At 35.8% G+C, this 16791-nt stretch overlaps 2 protein-coding genes and 4 non-coding genes across 6 annotated transcripts; 3 read left to right on the forward strand and 3 right to left on the reverse strand.

The window, feature by feature from the left end:
• Positions 1-665: 665 nt before the first annotated feature.
• On the reverse strand, positions 666-11953 carry LOC123710262 (BTB/POZ domain-containing protein 19). The gene is made up of 10 exons (XM_045662059.1): positions 11415-11953; positions 6618-6774; positions 6249-6411; positions 3552-3685; positions 3134-3293; positions 2867-2993; positions 2269-2346; positions 1609-1726; positions 1096-1268; positions 666-901 (listed from the first exon to the last, which is right to left on the reverse strand). Exons 1-10 carry the CDS (start codon positions 11588-11590, stop codon positions 724-726), a joined length of 1464 nt encoding a protein of 487 aa, XP_045518015.1. The 5' UTR covers positions 11591-11953; the 3' UTR covers positions 666-723.
• LOC123710263 (probable small nuclear ribonucleoprotein E) lies at positions 3829-4341 on the reverse strand. The gene has a single exon (XM_045662060.1). It carries the CDS (start codon positions 4233-4235, stop codon positions 3948-3950), a length of 288 nt encoding a protein of 95 aa, XP_045518016.1. The 5' UTR covers positions 4236-4341; the 3' UTR covers positions 3829-3947.
• Positions 6135-6206, reverse strand: Trnag-ucc. The gene has a single exon. It is a non-coding gene; the product is annotated as a tRNA-Gly (tRNA).
• Trnae-uuc lies at positions 11333-11404 on the forward strand. Its single transcript has one exon. It is a non-coding gene; the product is annotated as a tRNA-Glu (tRNA).
• Positions 11954-12140: 187 nt separating the features above from the next.
• Positions 12141-12214, forward strand: Trnan-guu. Its single transcript has one exon. It is a non-coding gene; the product is annotated as a tRNA-Asn (tRNA).
• Positions 12215-14877: 2663 nt separating this feature from the next.
• Positions 14878-14949, forward strand: Trnag-ucc. The gene has a single exon. It is a non-coding gene; the product is annotated as a tRNA-Gly (tRNA).
• Positions 14950-16791: the final 1842 nt, after the last annotated feature.

Here is a 16791-nt window from a genome sequence, read left to right on the forward strand (position 1 = left end):
GTCCCGCGGCTAGCGCAAGGGCGTCCCCTCTGAGACTCGAACCTCGGCTTGGGCCGTCGTCGTAGTCAATCGCCTGAAGGGTAGGACGGAAGCTCACTGGAGTTAGCGAAGTACACAGTATAGGTTCACCTTCCCCGGTGAAGGCGGTTTTTTACCCTAATCTGATAATGTCTATTTTTATTATTATTGGCCGCGTGGGTGGACATACTACATAGTTAATATTGCGTTATTATATAGTTAAAGGTGTCGTCAATAATTACTATTCACTAGTTTCCACAGATGTAAGATCGTTTCTCTTGTATAGTCTACATATTGGCGACGATTTTAATTTGATGACATTTTTACATACAAGTTAAATAATATTTTCCCTGGATTAATAAAATATATTTTTACTATATATACATTATACATATTTTTTATTAATGTGGCTGTCTTTTTAATTAAACTGCTATGGTTGAGAATTTTCTTGTCCTACAAATTGTTAACTCCCAAGTCACTTTCTCAGAAGAGATTTCATGCAACTAAGACCAGGCAAAACTTATTTAAACATAATAGAACGAGAAATTAGATACCTACTATACATTTAATAATCAACCACATGATAATATATAAAATAAAAAACCCTTTTTATTTAGCTATTTTGTATGTAAAACTTTTATTTTAAACTGTGTTCAGAATATAATAATAAATCAAAGTTTATATATTTAAATATGAAAATCACAGTTAATTATGTTTAATAGTGAATATTTCGTAGTCCCGAACGGTGAAGCTGTACTCTGGTGTTAGAGAGGCTGGGGACAACGAATCACCATAAGAGTGTAGATTGCTGTAGCTCTCTGAATTTGTATTGCAATTATTAGAGATCAGTAAGTCTGCTCCGGCGCCAAATATTGGTCCGCATCTGTCGACAGTACATGAAAGTAAGATTTCTGAACTTTTTTCTTTTTTTTTTTTTTATAAAATAGGGGGCAAACGGGCAGGAGGCTCACCTGATGTTAAGTGATACCGCCGCCCATGGACACTCTCAATGCCAGAGGGCTCGCGAGTGCGTTGCCTAAAAGCTTAACACCTCATACACCCTTGAAAGATACATACTCAGGATGGTAGCAGAGCGCAAACGCCTTCTTGGTCAGCGTATACAGGGCTGGTGGGTCGGTGAGAGAGAAGAGAAGCCCCCTCTCTGCGGGGATGTATCCTCCCGCACCGCCCCCTGCCCCACTTGCCCACCCCGTCTCGCACCAGCCACCTATCACCGGCCCACGAGACAACTGAAACATTCTCTCTACCTTAGACAATAATAAATGGTAACAAAATTTTGTTTTAAATATTATTATTTATGCCTGGCCTATTATGCTTGCTGATATTTGTTAATGTTGGTTCATTATAAATTTTTCATAACTACAGCTAGGAAGTAAAGCAAGTACTCTACTGGCATTTCACTGAAATAGACAGATGGAAAATGAATTAAATTTATCAAAACGAATCACGTCTAAGACGGTGTGTGTCAAGCAACTTGCCTATGAAGAAAAATGATCAAGTAAAGAACATAGGTAGTGGTGCAAATGTTTTTTTTGGATTTCAGTGTAAAATAAAACTTAATTATAGTACTTGTACGAGTAATAAGACAGGTGATATTCCATCACAATGTGAATGAAAAGCTTGTGCAGAAAAGCCATGTGTTGAAGCCCTGAAAACTAGCCTCCAACACTGCTTTGGTGTTCCACACCTGTAAAAAATTTATAAGTCATTAGCTATGTACAATAAACAGCAAAAAAAAACTAAGAAAACCAGTTGGTGTGATAATTCATTTTAATAGTAGCGTTAATAGGCTACTGTATATATTAAATAGAAACAATAATTATTATTAAGCAACCGAATCAGTCACCCATGAGTTGTTACTAAGGGATTTTGCAACCAAGTTAATTTGTTCAGATTTTAGATTTTAATTTCGGAGTCCATGGCTTTGAATACTAAATTAATACCCATTATCTTTTGAAATAATTTGTATTTTCTTTTGAATTTTACAAGTCTTGCCAATAGGTAACATATAATTTGAGAAGTATTAATACCATTTCCATTCTATGTGAGCCTCTGCAGTCAATTAACTAGCTTTTAAGTAAAACTTTGCCAACCCCAACTTCTATAATGCAATTGATACATTATTATTACTTTAAAAATTATAACAATAATAATACTGTAAATAATTATGCTACTTTTTAATTTACCTATAGCTATATAGGTTATATAAAGTACATGGGTTACAATTACCAACTGTTAATTACTGTTTGGAAACCACTTTTGTCTTGTTGTAGGATGACAGATCCGGCAAACATATTTACAGCAAGCCTGAAAATATAAAATTATAAGTACAGTTAATGATTTGACCATCAGTTCGTGAACGAAATTAAGTGAAAATAAAAAAATTCGCTAATATTTAGAATAGTTGTTAAAATCGACAACCATACTAAATTTACATTACAGCATCTTTTTTATTTTATTTCTATCATTGGAAACTAGTCAGTTTGAAATACGCGGCCTATCCGGCATCCGCGTCTTATTAGTCATCTGTAGTAAATACAGTAAAAAGTAAATTTTAAATCAGAGGTGCAAACTACGGGAAATGTGTAGAGTGGACCAATGGATGGACTGAAGGGTTGACTGCAACGTCGGCTTTGTCTAGTTTTTTGTTATTTCTTCGTTTTTCTTTAAGTGATTTCGCCGCCCATGGACACTGAACACTCACTTGCAGGTGCGATGACGGTCTATTAAGATTTGGTACAATATATAAGCTGATTGTCGATACAGGTTTAATAAACAATACTTTTGTTTTATCGTCAATTAGATCAATATTAGATATAGGCTATACCTGGGTTGAGTGCGTTTGTCGGGATCTGCACGGGCTGCGTGGAGTGCCGCACGCCGGTAACGCTCTAAGGAGAGTTCCATTGGCACCGCACCAGTTGGCTCTACTTCTTCCGCAAACACTGCACTATCTAAAATAATTCCTCAATAGAACTAGCTGCATAGCATACATGTTTTAGGTGTCTTCATAGAGGGAGAAGAGAAGTAGAGAATTGTAAGATGTGAATCTTTGAAATAAAGTCAATCAGCTATAAATTCAAATAGGCCTAACCAATAAGCAGGAGCCGTATGTGGTGCATTAGTGGTGCAAGATGGTGACACACTCTTGCTCGTTCTTCTTCTGTCCAGTGTGCAGTTGGTTGTGTCACTCCAGCACGTTGTTTGGCCCAAGCTAGGCCACAACGCCAAACTTCTTCTTCCTCTAAACACAACTGTAACAGAATTTCATGTAAATATCAAATTTTTCAAGGAAATGTTGTTGCAGAAAATTATCTATATGAGAATCCTAATCTATAAAAGCAATTTAAAGCATGTTGATTAATACAAGTTTCAACTTTATTCCTATTATTATACTTATAAAGTCAAAATAAACTGAAAACATTCAACTTATTATCCTTTTCCTACAGATGTGAGGCATGACATATATATTTGCTGGTCTTTTTGAAAATCATAATAGGTATATTACTTACAAAATCTGAGGAGATGAGTTTTACAAGTGCTTCTTTTGGCAGATTGAGAAATGCATTTGTCTTGACACACTCCGCTGCATTATCACCAATAAATGCTATGCACCTCTCCATAAATGATGATGCACTCTTACCACCTTGCCCAAAATATTACAATCTTAATAACAAACCTAATTATCGGAGCTAATATGTAAAGTAGCACAGAAAATTAAATGTAATATTTTTGTTTTTGTGATGGAATTGATTACATTGTAGTTTTTGAAAATAAAATAAAAGCCGATTTGGTTTAGGTACTTATATTTAATTATAAAATAACACAAGTTCTGAGAGTAAGTTCAGCATAACTGTATTACTTCAATTTAATTAGACCTAGGAATGTCCATCACTTATAACCTAAGTTCACCCAGACGGAGTCGGATTCACGTTCTGTATCAAAGTTATATTATCTCCCTTCATCATAATACGGCCGATTTGTTTTCGATTCTTAGTCTTCATGTGAACTTCTTCGGCTTCATCAAGAACAATGTTCATGTATTCATCAAAACCAACAATGTGACCTTCCACTCTCAGGTTTACGTTTTCGTACAGCCAAATTTGTACACGACTCCTGTTTTGTAGATATCTGAAGATAAGGTTGATGGGCTGCACCATCACTTTTTGAACTTTTGGTGGGCCTTTGTACGCCATTTCGTTAATTTATTAATTGCTTATTTACTTGAACTCAAAAGAAAGCTGTAATTTACGCTACCCGGCGTCTATTTAGTGAATTCCGTTGTCTACAGCTAATGTCTAATGTCTATACTCTATAGACTATGCAAGACTAACAGTCATTGGTTTACAAAATGGCGTGGAATTAACGTCCAATCAGGAACCATGTTTTTAAAGTTTTGACACTTAACAAAAAGAATATAATATACATGTTGCATTGTAACAAACTATAAATCAAAATTAAACTTATAAAAGCTCGCCAAAAAGCGCGGGAAGTGGGAACTTCGTTTATGGTAGACGTATTTTTCACGGTGGTGAAAATTTAATTGAATTTTTCTATTAAAAAGCGGATTAATAGCGGATTGTCGCGTTATCTACTCGTGAGACGTGGTTAAAGCCAAGATACCTGGATATACCTGCCTGCGTGATGATAGATTTAATGGTTATGGTGGCGTTTCCTTACTTGTCAGGAACTCACTAAATTTTTCTGAAACGTCGTTTTTTTCATTAATTTTTGATGATGTCATTAATATTGCCGGCATCAAAATTGATAATATTTCTATAGTTTCTATTTATCTCGCTCGTTCTTCTTTTTCTCAATAGCGTTAATAATTTACTCGTTTCACTTAGTCGTCCATTCCTTCTATTAGGTGACTTTAGCTCTCATAACCAAATGATGTACGTTTAGTTGAAATATTAGATTTACTTAATACTGGCTCACCAACCAACACACGCACAAAACAAAAATAATGAGAAGCTTAGCGCAGTTGACTTATCAATTTGTATTGCAGATCTTGCTTCTTCTCATTCCTCTGAATATCATATCCTCTTCCATTAGATACCCTTCTATCAAAATCGACAACCTCGTGTGAAATTTAATTAAACATTTAAAAACCTTCTCGAATCTAAATAAAAGATTTACCTCCTAGAGCTTTGGCTACATATTGAATAAATATGCCGATCAGATTTTTTCTGTCAAACAAAATCCAACAAATAGAATTCCCTTTCCTTCTTGGATGCTGTAAGTGTGTAAGTGAAAGAAAGCTGAGAGAGTCTATTCTGAGGACATGTCCAAGGAAAATTTAAATACTTATTCTTAACTAAGATATTAGTAGAATAATTAAAAGGTCACACAGGTAAAGGCGCTTTCACATGTTAAAAATTCATCTACTGGTAAGGATGGTATTTAGTTCTAATTTTTATCTCATCTTGTTGATAGTGCTTTAATGTATATGTAAATTAAGAAACTTGGTCATGGTCAAAGGTTCCAGAAATATGGTCTCAAGAACTTACAGCGATTCAAACCTACCAATGATGATATTGTAGCTGACTATTTGGACATTGCTTATGGCTAATATGAACATTTCTTTTCTACAATGCTACCTAGGTTCGTTAGGTTCCTATGTTATTAATACATTTTATCATCAATTTACTATCCTGCCGGTTCATATCATTAATTGTTCAGAAAGATGGTAAAAAAATTTGTGAGTTATATTACATTCAATATTGTCTGGACTGTCTGGCCCATTTTAAACATGTTGTCCTGAAATGTGCACAGCTAATTAATATCATGAAATGCCTCTCAGTCATATGGTGGGGTACTTATCCGTTTTTTATGCAACGTTTGTAGATATTGATACATTCTATAATACTGTACATTTTTTTGTTCTATCTATCATCAATTGTTTCCACAGCGTACGCGATAATAGGTTTTTTAAAGATAATATTTTAACATTTTTATTAGGGATCCCTATTTTTTCGTGACATTACAAACATATATACAAAAACACAAATGTAATGTCTTTATAATAAAAGTAGATTTTCTGAGCAAAGCGAAAGGGCTTTAATATATTATATTTTTCCTAAGAATAAAAAGTGTGCGATGGCCGGGAATCGAACCCGGATCAACTGCTTGGAAGGCAACTATGCTGACCATTACACCACCATCGCACTTATGAATTAAGTTGAAATTGATGTTTAGTTGTGCCAAACCTGGTCGATCTTGAATTTCCAAAGCGGCTGCTAGTAAAGTGCAGGCACTTTCAACACTTAAAGTAGACGTGACGTGGTCTTCACAAGCCGCACGCAAGTCCTCTACCCCTAGGTCCGCGGCTAACGTCATCATCTCAAATACTCTCGAATCTTGTAATAGCAGCTTTACAGAAAATATTATATTACGTTATCGTTATGACAAAAATCTCAAAATAAAGAAAATATTAAATTTTAAAACATTTGTAAGTTGTATGTAAATGCCGCTATTTGGCTACAGATGGCGCTCAACTTTCATTAAAAAGATAGGGACGAAATTAAGAATACAATTGCGTAAGGCCTTTGTGAAGAATATGATTAAAATATTTGCACCTTTCCCGTATAGACGTACTGGATAAACAACCGAAAGGTTTCCGGTTGAACGTGTGACATCCGCACGGGTGTGGGTTGCGCTCCCACAGATGGCGTCACTGTGCACCCTGGGATGCGACACACCTCGCCGCGCTTTGTGTTCTGGAAACTTTTGCATCTGCACAAAACAAAACAAGAGTTAATGAAAACAGAGTCGAGTACTTTTAATTATTGCTTTACTTTAATAGAAGTTGCAAACATGGCAGGACTAAGGCATTGTTATCGCTTCAGCATTATGTTATAAAGCTAGGAATTCTGAAAGTAGAAAATATCGGAGCGGGTGTGTTATTTAACTTTAACTTGACAAATTATTTAGGTATTTTTAATGATTAATCTGAACAAAGGAGAATATCCTCCTAATATTTATTCAATATAAAAACTTTGTCCTCGTATCGTACCTTTATAATTATAAACTTAAAACTGAGATGCACCGTGAGAACGCTTAAGAAGTTTTACAACAATTTAAATCATGTAATTAAAAACCGATAAACGTTTCGCTAAGCGGACCCTAAACGCTTCTACAAATACTTATTAACTATTTATAAGAGTTTTAAGTTGAGCAAAGGATGCTCCGTCGTCTTGGTAACGGGTAGTTAATCGATGAAACTTTTTGTTTACTCGCTTGTTGTGTCTTAACAGTGCTTTACTAGTATTTTGTGCAAAAAGTAGCTAAGATAGCCGTCCAAATGATTGAGAATACGATAATATACGGTGTCGGTCACCAGATTCATGTCGTTAATCACACGGCGCGTAATTAATTCGCGGTTCGTCGTCTCCGATGACGCCCAAATATCCGACATTGTCCATTAATCTTCCTCACTCTTCCTCTATTCGGTTCTTCAGCATCGATAATGTAAAATGTTAAACATTCAATTAGATAAATCAACTGCCGCCCTAAACTCTCGAAATTTTCACCGAGCATTAGCATTAGAAACTTCATATACTTATTTCGTCACATCAAATTATTCTTTACTCTATGAAAGGCTCTCGCTTCGTCCATAAAAACGACCTGGGCGATTTTGTAAATTTAAGTAAGCCCTCACGTGTTTTGGCTTGCCCTAACGGAAGACTTTTATTTTTATACAAGTATATATATATATTAAGCATTCATGATTAGATCCACATCGTAAATTGACAAAACAATTAGTGAAACTTAACTTCGAACCTCAGTATCGTAATTGTCCTATAACAATCAGTCCGACTCAGTATTCAGTTTGTTTACAAGTTTATATTATCAAAATATAATATAAAAATGTGGATATTGTTATATGTATATTCCATTTTGTTAGGTCACACATTTTTATTTCAAACTATTTACATTCAATTACGAATTAAAAAAAAATTAATGATAAGATGATAATTCTCATAATAATAAGTTTCAAAAATACATAATAATTTTGATCACTTTCAAAATGTTTTAAAACTATTTCATAACTTTTACTATATAAGTATTAAAATATCAACACCGCTTTACCGAAAAGTTAGATTGCATAATATATTATAGTACTAAACGTTTCAACCATATGTGTTAGACCCGTTACAATACGTAAAAGATAAATGTTATGTTCGTGTTATCTTAGTTAAGGAATCTCGTTTAATTAAAACAATCATTCACACAACAAAACAGTTTAGTAAAAAACTACGTTTAATAAACCCTCTATTGAAAAACTACAACTGTCACTTGAAAGGGAAACTGTTCGAAATACATACCACCGAACCGTTCTTTGTGGTACATAATTTTTTTTAGATTTATTTATTTTAATATGCAATGCATACCGACGAAAATATATATTTTCACGTAATATGATTATGTTCATATAGCTCATTGTGGTGACATGACATGTATTTATGTTTTGTGCAAAGTTTAAATGCGACACTTTGTTCCTATAATGAATCTGTCAGCGCGCGGTAAATCTCAGGGAAGGAAATGTCAAACTGACAAACTTTGCTCGACAACAGAGCACACACAAATGATGTGGCTTCGCGTATTGTTTTTGGAGCTGAATGTTTGCTGTTAATAATTTACAAATCCTGCCAATATTGCCCATATAACCCAACGTTAACACAGGGGTCGTAGATATAAGGAAACCCGACGCCGCAATTATTATCAAAACTTTCAATTTTCATTTTTGCATAAAATTGTTAAAGTTGTCTCTTTACCACAATCAGGTAACATTTATATGAGAGGGTAATGCTAAGTGACACATAATTTGTACTAAAATTTACAATCACCTTTTAAATAATTCTCAGCACAAGTGTCGGTAAGAAGATAATCAGTCAAAGATGCTCAAACACAATTTGTATCGGCGCCATGATTGATCACGTAATGTCCGCCACGTCTGGAAATGTCGCAACTCGTAGCTGGCTAACGATTAATGCATCGCCGTAGTCTGCGGTATACAGTTTGGCGTTAGCAAACAGCCATTAATCAGAGCGCAGAGGCATCTTTCCCTTTTGCACTCTTTAATGCGCAAACACGCTTAAATTACAATAGGTTTTGTAGCTAACGATTACTTGAAAGATAACTAAAACTTTCACATCCTTTGTGAGTCGAATCTACAGACGCGGTGTCGCGTTTCACAAGAATTATTTCGCTAAATAGACTGATGACGCTAATTTAGTCGTCAGTGTTGCCAGCGCAAAGGCATCTATACTAGGAACATTCTAATTTCGCTCCATTCAAGTTGCCGTACAAATTACAGCCCCCACTGTAATGAACATTCAGCTTCCTTCAGCTTTCAGTCGAATGATATTGAAGAGTATTCATGATCGACGTTATTTTTCATCTTCTCATTATACACTGCTAATGTCGAGCCAATCAGAGTTCCTATTTGTATAGATTTTCAGTCAATGTTTACACGTGAGGACTAATAAAGTGTATTATTATTGCAAGATATTTAAACTGTGTATCTATTTTTACCCCTTTACAACTTTCCACCTGAGAAAATGATATAAATTTAATTGTTTATCTTAGTCTGAAAGTTAGCTCTTAATACTGTGTTCAATTAAAATTAGTAGGCGAAGATTGTATAATGCATATCGGAGTCATCGCTACATATACTTAGCATTGCTACTGTGTCGTATACTAGCAGTATCTAGAAGAAAATTTGATATATTAAACAGCTTTTAAATATCTTCGAAAAATAGTTTAAATAATTCAAGTTTTAATGCTATTGTGTTGTGTAATACATATTTTAAAGCTAAAAGTAACAAAATACGTAAATAGTAACCGAGATTGCGCTATTTGCCGGAGGAAATAAAATGTTCAAGGCGGAGATTTTATTGAACGCGGCGAAAAGACTTTCGCAGAATTGTGAATTTTCAAATTTTTATTTCTTTGACTTTTATTTGTTTACACAAAATATTTTCCGACTGTTAGAGCTAAGAATTTTATGCGGTGACGAGTAGTGGCATCCATCAAATTATCCGTCGGACGTCGACGTAGTCTAGTAGTTGGCTTTTATAGTGATACAGCAAAGTCAAAAGACTGAGTTTTACTGGATCTTTTTCACAAGTCTGTAATCACGACTGCAGTTTTATCAAAATCGGATCTTGAAAGATGATACTCTGCGGGCTTTATCGCACGGTATTATAAAGCACGGTCGAACCCACCTGTTTAATTGTTATATATAGGTAAGAAGCTATCTATTAGTTGCTGAAATTGTGTGATTTAAAATGAACGAACCTTCTGATAGATAGTCAAGACCGTTCTATGCTGTAAAGTAATAAATACATATTGGATATTGTGTGCGAAACCTTTATATAAAGCAATACCTAAAAAAACTCATGTCAGTTTGGATTATATTTTTTCTATGATTCCCTGTTCGAAGTTTTAGAAGAAATGTAATAAATTACAGAAAATTATAAGGCAGCACTAATACATCACGGTCAGTATCCGCGTGCTCAATATAAAGGTTTTCTTCACAAATACGAAGCGAGCGGCATAACTTTTTGCATAACTTGTCTAAGTTTCGGCACTTCTTCAACCGCCACATGTTACTGGACGGTATTCTCATGCAAATTTAATGCGAACGCCTCTTCTGATACGATTTCGGACCCCATTTTCGTTCAGAATATTTTATAACTGTTGTGTCGCGAAAAGGACACAATTTAGTAGAAGTGTATTGACTACATTCGTTTTTTTTTTACAAACTGGTAATAGGAGCGAAAATTACATTGACATTACGCCCTCTATGGAGTGATGTGTATATTAGTTATTGAAAATAAATGTAGATGGCGGTAGCTATACGTCGGACGAAATAAGGTCACGTGTTTTTCGCGAAACAAAGCATTGAATAATTAATACGAAAATGAATACATAATTAATAAATGTACCTCTTACATAATTAGCAAAGTTGAGGTGCGCTTCATTAGGTAGATTATAAGTTTCGCTGTCAGAGAGTCGATTCATTTGCATTTGAAACACAATGCCGCCATTACCGTGCATTCAGTGGGGCGATAATATTTTGTCGTTCACATTTTTAGTTCAAATATTAATATAATTATAAATATATTAATATAAAAAAGTAGCAATAAATTTTAGTACACATAATTAATAGTAGTTTTTTATAATTATTTTGCCATCTATAAAAATTGTATTTCTATAAAATAAACTTACATATAAATATATCAACAATTTTACATATAAATAATGATATTTCAATTCCACAAATATCTCCCGTATGGTCTAGTGGCTAGGATACCTGGCTTTCACCCAGGAGGCTCGGGTTCGATTCCCGGTACGGGAAATTTTTTTACCTGGCTATCAATATTATTCTGTGTGCGAAGACTTTTTCTTCTGAAGTTCCCAATATAAATACGATATCTGCTGAATCTTGATCTTCAGATAGTCTCTGCAGATCACGCAGCAAGCCTGGCAGGCCAGCCCTCTCAACTGAAGCTGTACAACAGGTCCCCGTCACTCTGTTTGCCATTTTTACTAAACTAGATCGCTTTCTCTTCACAGATTATTAGAGTGTTCAACTTTCAGAGTAATTCCCCTTTTATGCTCACTCACTTAAAATAACCCACGGTATATTTTATAGGCAAAGTTGTTACCAAACAAAAACAACAAGCGTCGGTGTCGTTATAAAACACTTTTTATCACTCACACTTATTCAAACGGATACCTGATACACTTCATTCATTACTAGATACGCACTTAGATACTGCTATGTAAATTATTCTAGGTATTTACTCAATTATTCACTACAAACTCAACTTGTCAACATAACCTTAATAGTAAGCTCTACACAAATAACTAACAAATTCCATCCAACTTCACACCGTAGATTTGTCTTGAGATTTCTAACCAACTTCGGTACACAATACGGGTGTTTTTGCTGGATTTTGTGTTGGAGGTTTTGAGCCAGTTATAAAAGCTTAAAACAGGTTTACGCGCAATGAAATCAAAATATATTGCTATCTCTGTCAAGCTCAAACGGTTGTGGTTACTTATGTATAATTTGAAGTCTTCATTCACGTGCCTCCGTGGCGCAATTGGCTAGCGCGTTCGGCTGTTAACCGAAAGGTTGGTGGTTCGAGCCCACCCGGGGGCGAATCTTTTTTAATTTTAAACACAAAACTACAAACTCTGTTTTTTATTGTAATTGTAGTTTTAGGTTTTTTTACTTGCACAATATAGACTATAACTATATTTACCAAGACAAAGTTTGATGAACTTGCGAATTCAGCATTTCAAATGTTGGATTTGACGTGGTCTCAGGAAGTGCGGAGTGACAGTTCGGAAATTGCAGGCCTAGGAGAGGCTCGCACGTTATCGGACCGGACCGGAGTGTGGTGACGGCGTGTTGCGTTAATTTGGCAATTCGCCGGAATTTGAGGCTTTGCTGCAGTCTGCACATTTGTGCGGAATATATTCTGCGGAGCATTGCATAGCATTTACGCCCCTAGCGTTCATCCTATACCTATGATTATGGGAATCAAAATGAATGCTCTCTTGATTATTTGGAGTTACCCTAACATGAATGTCATCACATTAAAACATTTGGATTTTAATAAGAAATAATCTGATTGTACAAACTCGCTAAATTACTAAATGTGTTATAAAAACAATTCGCACACAAGGCGCAGCTACGGCGTAGTGTAAACAAAAGCGAACTAATATTTCTTGATGAAAGTGGCTCAAAGCTATTATAACACCTTTGAATTGGCAAGTATGAAGTTAATGGGCAATTGGGGCCGCTGAATGAGCTGCACTTGCTGGTGTACAGTAAGGCGTTGACACACCCAACACACTACTCAAAAGGTTTGTGTGTTGACTAGCAAAGTTTATACAAACAATATTGTTCCTTTATTTCCTCTAAAACTTGTATATAGATATATATCTTAATATATATTTGTCGACTGATAAGACTGATGTTAACATTTATCAGTTATTACTAAAAGTAGTAATTAAGTAATAATAAAATTTCATTTTCTCACATCGCGAATGAGCACAAATATTCTTCAGAACTAGTCGTTGCGTAGCATTGTGTGCCCCGGCCTTATTTATATAGTGGAGCAATTATAATTTAAGTGTGTTTATTTGGTCAGATGTATTGATGGGCTGAAGCAGCGCTGATAGTTATAAACGGCGATCTGGTTTTCGTGCACGTCACCATACATTAGTTCTACCGTGTGCCGGTATAATTCTCTCACTGTCGGAGCTGGCCGATGACGCGCTAATGGCGTCCTGCGCCTTTTAATTGCTTTCCATTTAACTATTTATGGTTCAAGGTTAACGGTATCTTGTTAAGTACTAGTGGCATATTGCTTCTAAGGTAACTAAATATTATTTATATTATTATTGTTATTTTGAACTACTTTGTCACAGCAGTCGCTCAAGCCTGTAAAGTGGAGGTTGTGGGTTTGAGAAAACGTAGCTCGAGATAAGAATAATTTGAAGGAAGTTGATTTAAGGCGAATTTGTATTTGATAATGTGTGTTATCGGAACACGTGTAAGTAAACAGCAGCGGTAACGCCGCAGGAAATAATCCAGCTATTGAGTGGCGAGCCGGGGATTATCGCGAACAAACATACGCTCTATCGTATGCATGACAGTGATTGATTCTCTGTTTGCTCAAATAAACTGATAAATTATTAGAATACGTGCTTTATGTAGTATCAGCTCCTGCCGCACCTGTGTAGCCCGACAATTATTTGCAATACGCTAGTAATGCTTTTTGTGTATTTTAATACCTTTTGTGACATAACCCTATATGCAGAAAATTCACAAAATACGGTGATTAGAATCACAATACAATCAAATTAAACCAACTACAATGAAAGCTGACTGAGGGCCGGCGCGCTTCGTGATCGAGGCACAAAAGAATTAATTATAACAAGATGACTGCTGATGCTCCAAGAGGGATGACAAATTAATATTATTGGCTTTAACCTCGACAACTTATTCCCAGAGCCGGTATAAATAGTCTGCTAATTATACAAATATCGTAATTATAAGATGAAAAGGTTAAACATCGCGGCTACGTGGGTGGGAAAAAGTCCGAATTCAGTGTCAATTGTAAAGTTAACCGGTATGTCGCGCTCGTCTCGAGTTGGGCCCTTCCCTTTGAGTTTCAGATCAAAGAACGCGCGCTTCTATTAGCTCTGATTACGGCGCGCACTCGAGATGCTGCGGTCCACAGTCGACCGCAGGCGCAGAGGATCAAACATCCATCGCAACGCCTTCTTGGGTGACGGGTCTTCGCCAATTATTTCTTAGATTTATTTGTTCCAGGGTTAATTGTTTTGTATAGATAAATGTAACTGTGACTTATATAACTGTAGTAGTAAATGCTCGAAGCTGGCCTGTTGTATGTATCTGACGTTACCGTGTGGCGGGTGCATGCGCTGTGGCCCTCTACCGTCGGCATTGTCTGTCTAGGTATGCGCCGGTAGGCACGGCGGTCGCGGGTTAAGATGACTCTAGAGCCGGTGCAACTTTAATTAGCCCGCTATTTACTGTCATATGAACTTTTACCAACCTCTATTGTGCTCTCTAGTGTTCTTACTTTGTCGCGTTTCAACATAAAATAGCGTTTGAAATCATCTAGTGCCGATGACGTCATTGACCTGAGAACCGCGTCTTAGTTGTTTTAATAGCTATTATCTATTGAAATATTTAAAATTACTAATGCGCAGACATAATTAAATTATTACAAATAAAATTGTTAATATGAGATAACTGTTTGGCAATTTTCTCGAGCGATGTACACAGCGTCGGTGGTGTAATGGTCAGCATAGTTGCCTTCCAAGCAGTTGATCCGGGTTCGATTCCCGGCCGACGCACACTTTTTATTTTATTTTTACGTTTTGTCAGATATCCCACGACACATTTTGCTCAAAATCATAAAAATATTCATTTAATTTAAAACTGTAATACTGGATGTACTACCATTAATATTAATTTTAAAGCAATAATAAATTTTACTTTGAACAGAGTGTTTATTTGTGGTATAGATAGCCTAGCACACAGTTGCAGCAATTAGAGGCAAATTGTGCGAAATGTGCTGCGCTCTGCCGGAAGTTTGGTTTTCTGTCAATATTAGCGAATATCCCCTTAAATAGTCACGCTCTCACAATTACGATCTTAACTATTGGTAAACGGGGGCCAGATTTCATCAACGAACAATTAATTACAAGTACTCATTGAGGTCACCCCATCCTAAGTTAATGTTTTTTTACTATCTCCTAAGCCCATAAAGGCTATTTATTTCATGCAAAGAACAAAGTAAACTTAATACTATTTATTACATATATATTTTTTAAGAAAAGTAAAGTATACTAATTATTTTTCCTAATTTTTTTTTATATCTATTTCCCAATTATTTTGCAAGAACCCTTCCGCAGGTGAAGGCCTCCTCCAAGGAACTCCAGTACGGTCAGGTCCAGGTCGGTTTTGCCTCCAATGTTGTCCGCCCATCTCGTGAGCAGTCTTCCTCTGTTTCGTTTCCCAATAGGACCATCCCACCGGGTCACCCATATGGTCCATCGATTGTCAGAGAGTCTTGCCCTGCCCATCTCCATTTAAGCTTTAGGGCATAGTTTAGCGCATCAGTAGCTTTAGTAACGCTTCTTTTTTTTATACTTCTGCCAGTAATGACTGCACTGATTTTATAGACTCGCTTGTAATGTTGTCTGAGCCAGGACTTTTGTTTGTTTTTAGTCTTTTACGGTGAATTCTATACATGGAGTTGAGATTACGTCGGACTGCTGGATATTGTGGTGTATGATGTTTGCGCTGTACAGTGTTTTCTAGAAGTTTGTTGTTATGCCTATGATATCGTTGCGATTGCTTAACATTGTTCCTTTACTTTTTAAACCATTTATCCATGTCTTGTATGTCCTTAACTGTGTTACCTTGTTAACAAAAGACAATAGAATATAATCAATTTCGTTTTTGTACTCCCCGTTAGGTGAGCGCCATGTCCATTACGTTGCGGTTTATTTTTGAAGAACGTATTTAGGATTGCAAGTTTATTTTCGATGGTGAAGTCGATAAGTCTCTGTCCTCTTAGGTTATTTTTGCCGTAACAATGTGATTTCATTTTCATATAGTCGTCTGCCCTAGGTTGGCCTATTTTTGCATTTAGTTCGCCAATAACTATATATGTATTATGGGCAAGATCCAAGTCTCGATTCCAGTTTGCATAAAACGCTTCGAGCTCGTCTTCTTTTGCTGCTTCTGTGGGGGCGTATACTTGTATAAACGAGAGTTTGGTACCCTGTACATTCATGTTTAGTAATGTGACTCTGTCAGAAATTCCAGTGAAGCTTTCAATGTTTTTTCTCTGTTGTATGTTAATTAAAAAGCCACCACCATATTGACCTTGCGTAAGTCCTGCATAACAGAGTATACAAGTACTACATTCTTCAATTTTTGTTCCTGGACGTCTCGTTTCCGATGATCCAATTATATTGTAATTTATATTTTTGAGTGCTTCTGTTAATTCTAACAGGCGCCCATAAGAAGACAGGGTTCAGGACAGTATGAAGAGTTTGTTTGCTGCTCTTACAATAGATTTTAGTTTTTTTAACACTTTTGCTTGCTTAACTTAACTTAACAGATATGTACGTACAATACGTACAGATAAGTTTATTGGTGTTGCAGTTGACTTCTATCTTGTCTGT

Source organism: Pieris brassicae, chromosome 5 (assembly GCF_905147105.1).
Source record: "Pieris brassicae chromosome 5, ilPieBrab1.1, whole genome shotgun sequence".
In the NCBI taxonomy this organism is placed as follows: domain Eukaryota; kingdom Metazoa; phylum Arthropoda; class Insecta; order Lepidoptera; family Pieridae; genus Pieris; species Pieris brassicae.

Bases quoted from the DNA above. Each gene is read 5' to 3' on its own strand.
- LOC123710262 (XM_045662059.1), bottom strand. From the start codon at position 11,590: ATGGCAAACAGAGTGACGGGGACCTGTTGTACAGCTTCAGTTGAGAGG. The intron at 6,412-6,617 runs GTGCAAATATTT...TTTTCTGTAAAG, and splicing joins AGTACGTCTATACGGGAAAG to CTGCTATTACAAGATTCGAG. The intron at 2,994-3,133 runs GTTAGGCCTATT...GAATTATTTTAG, and splicing joins CATACGGCTCCTGCTTATTG to ATAGTGCAGTGTTTGCGGAA.
- LOC123710263 (XM_045662060.1), bottom strand. From the start codon at position 4,235: ATGGCGTACAAAGGCCCACCAAAAGTTCAAAAAGTGATGGTGCAGCCC.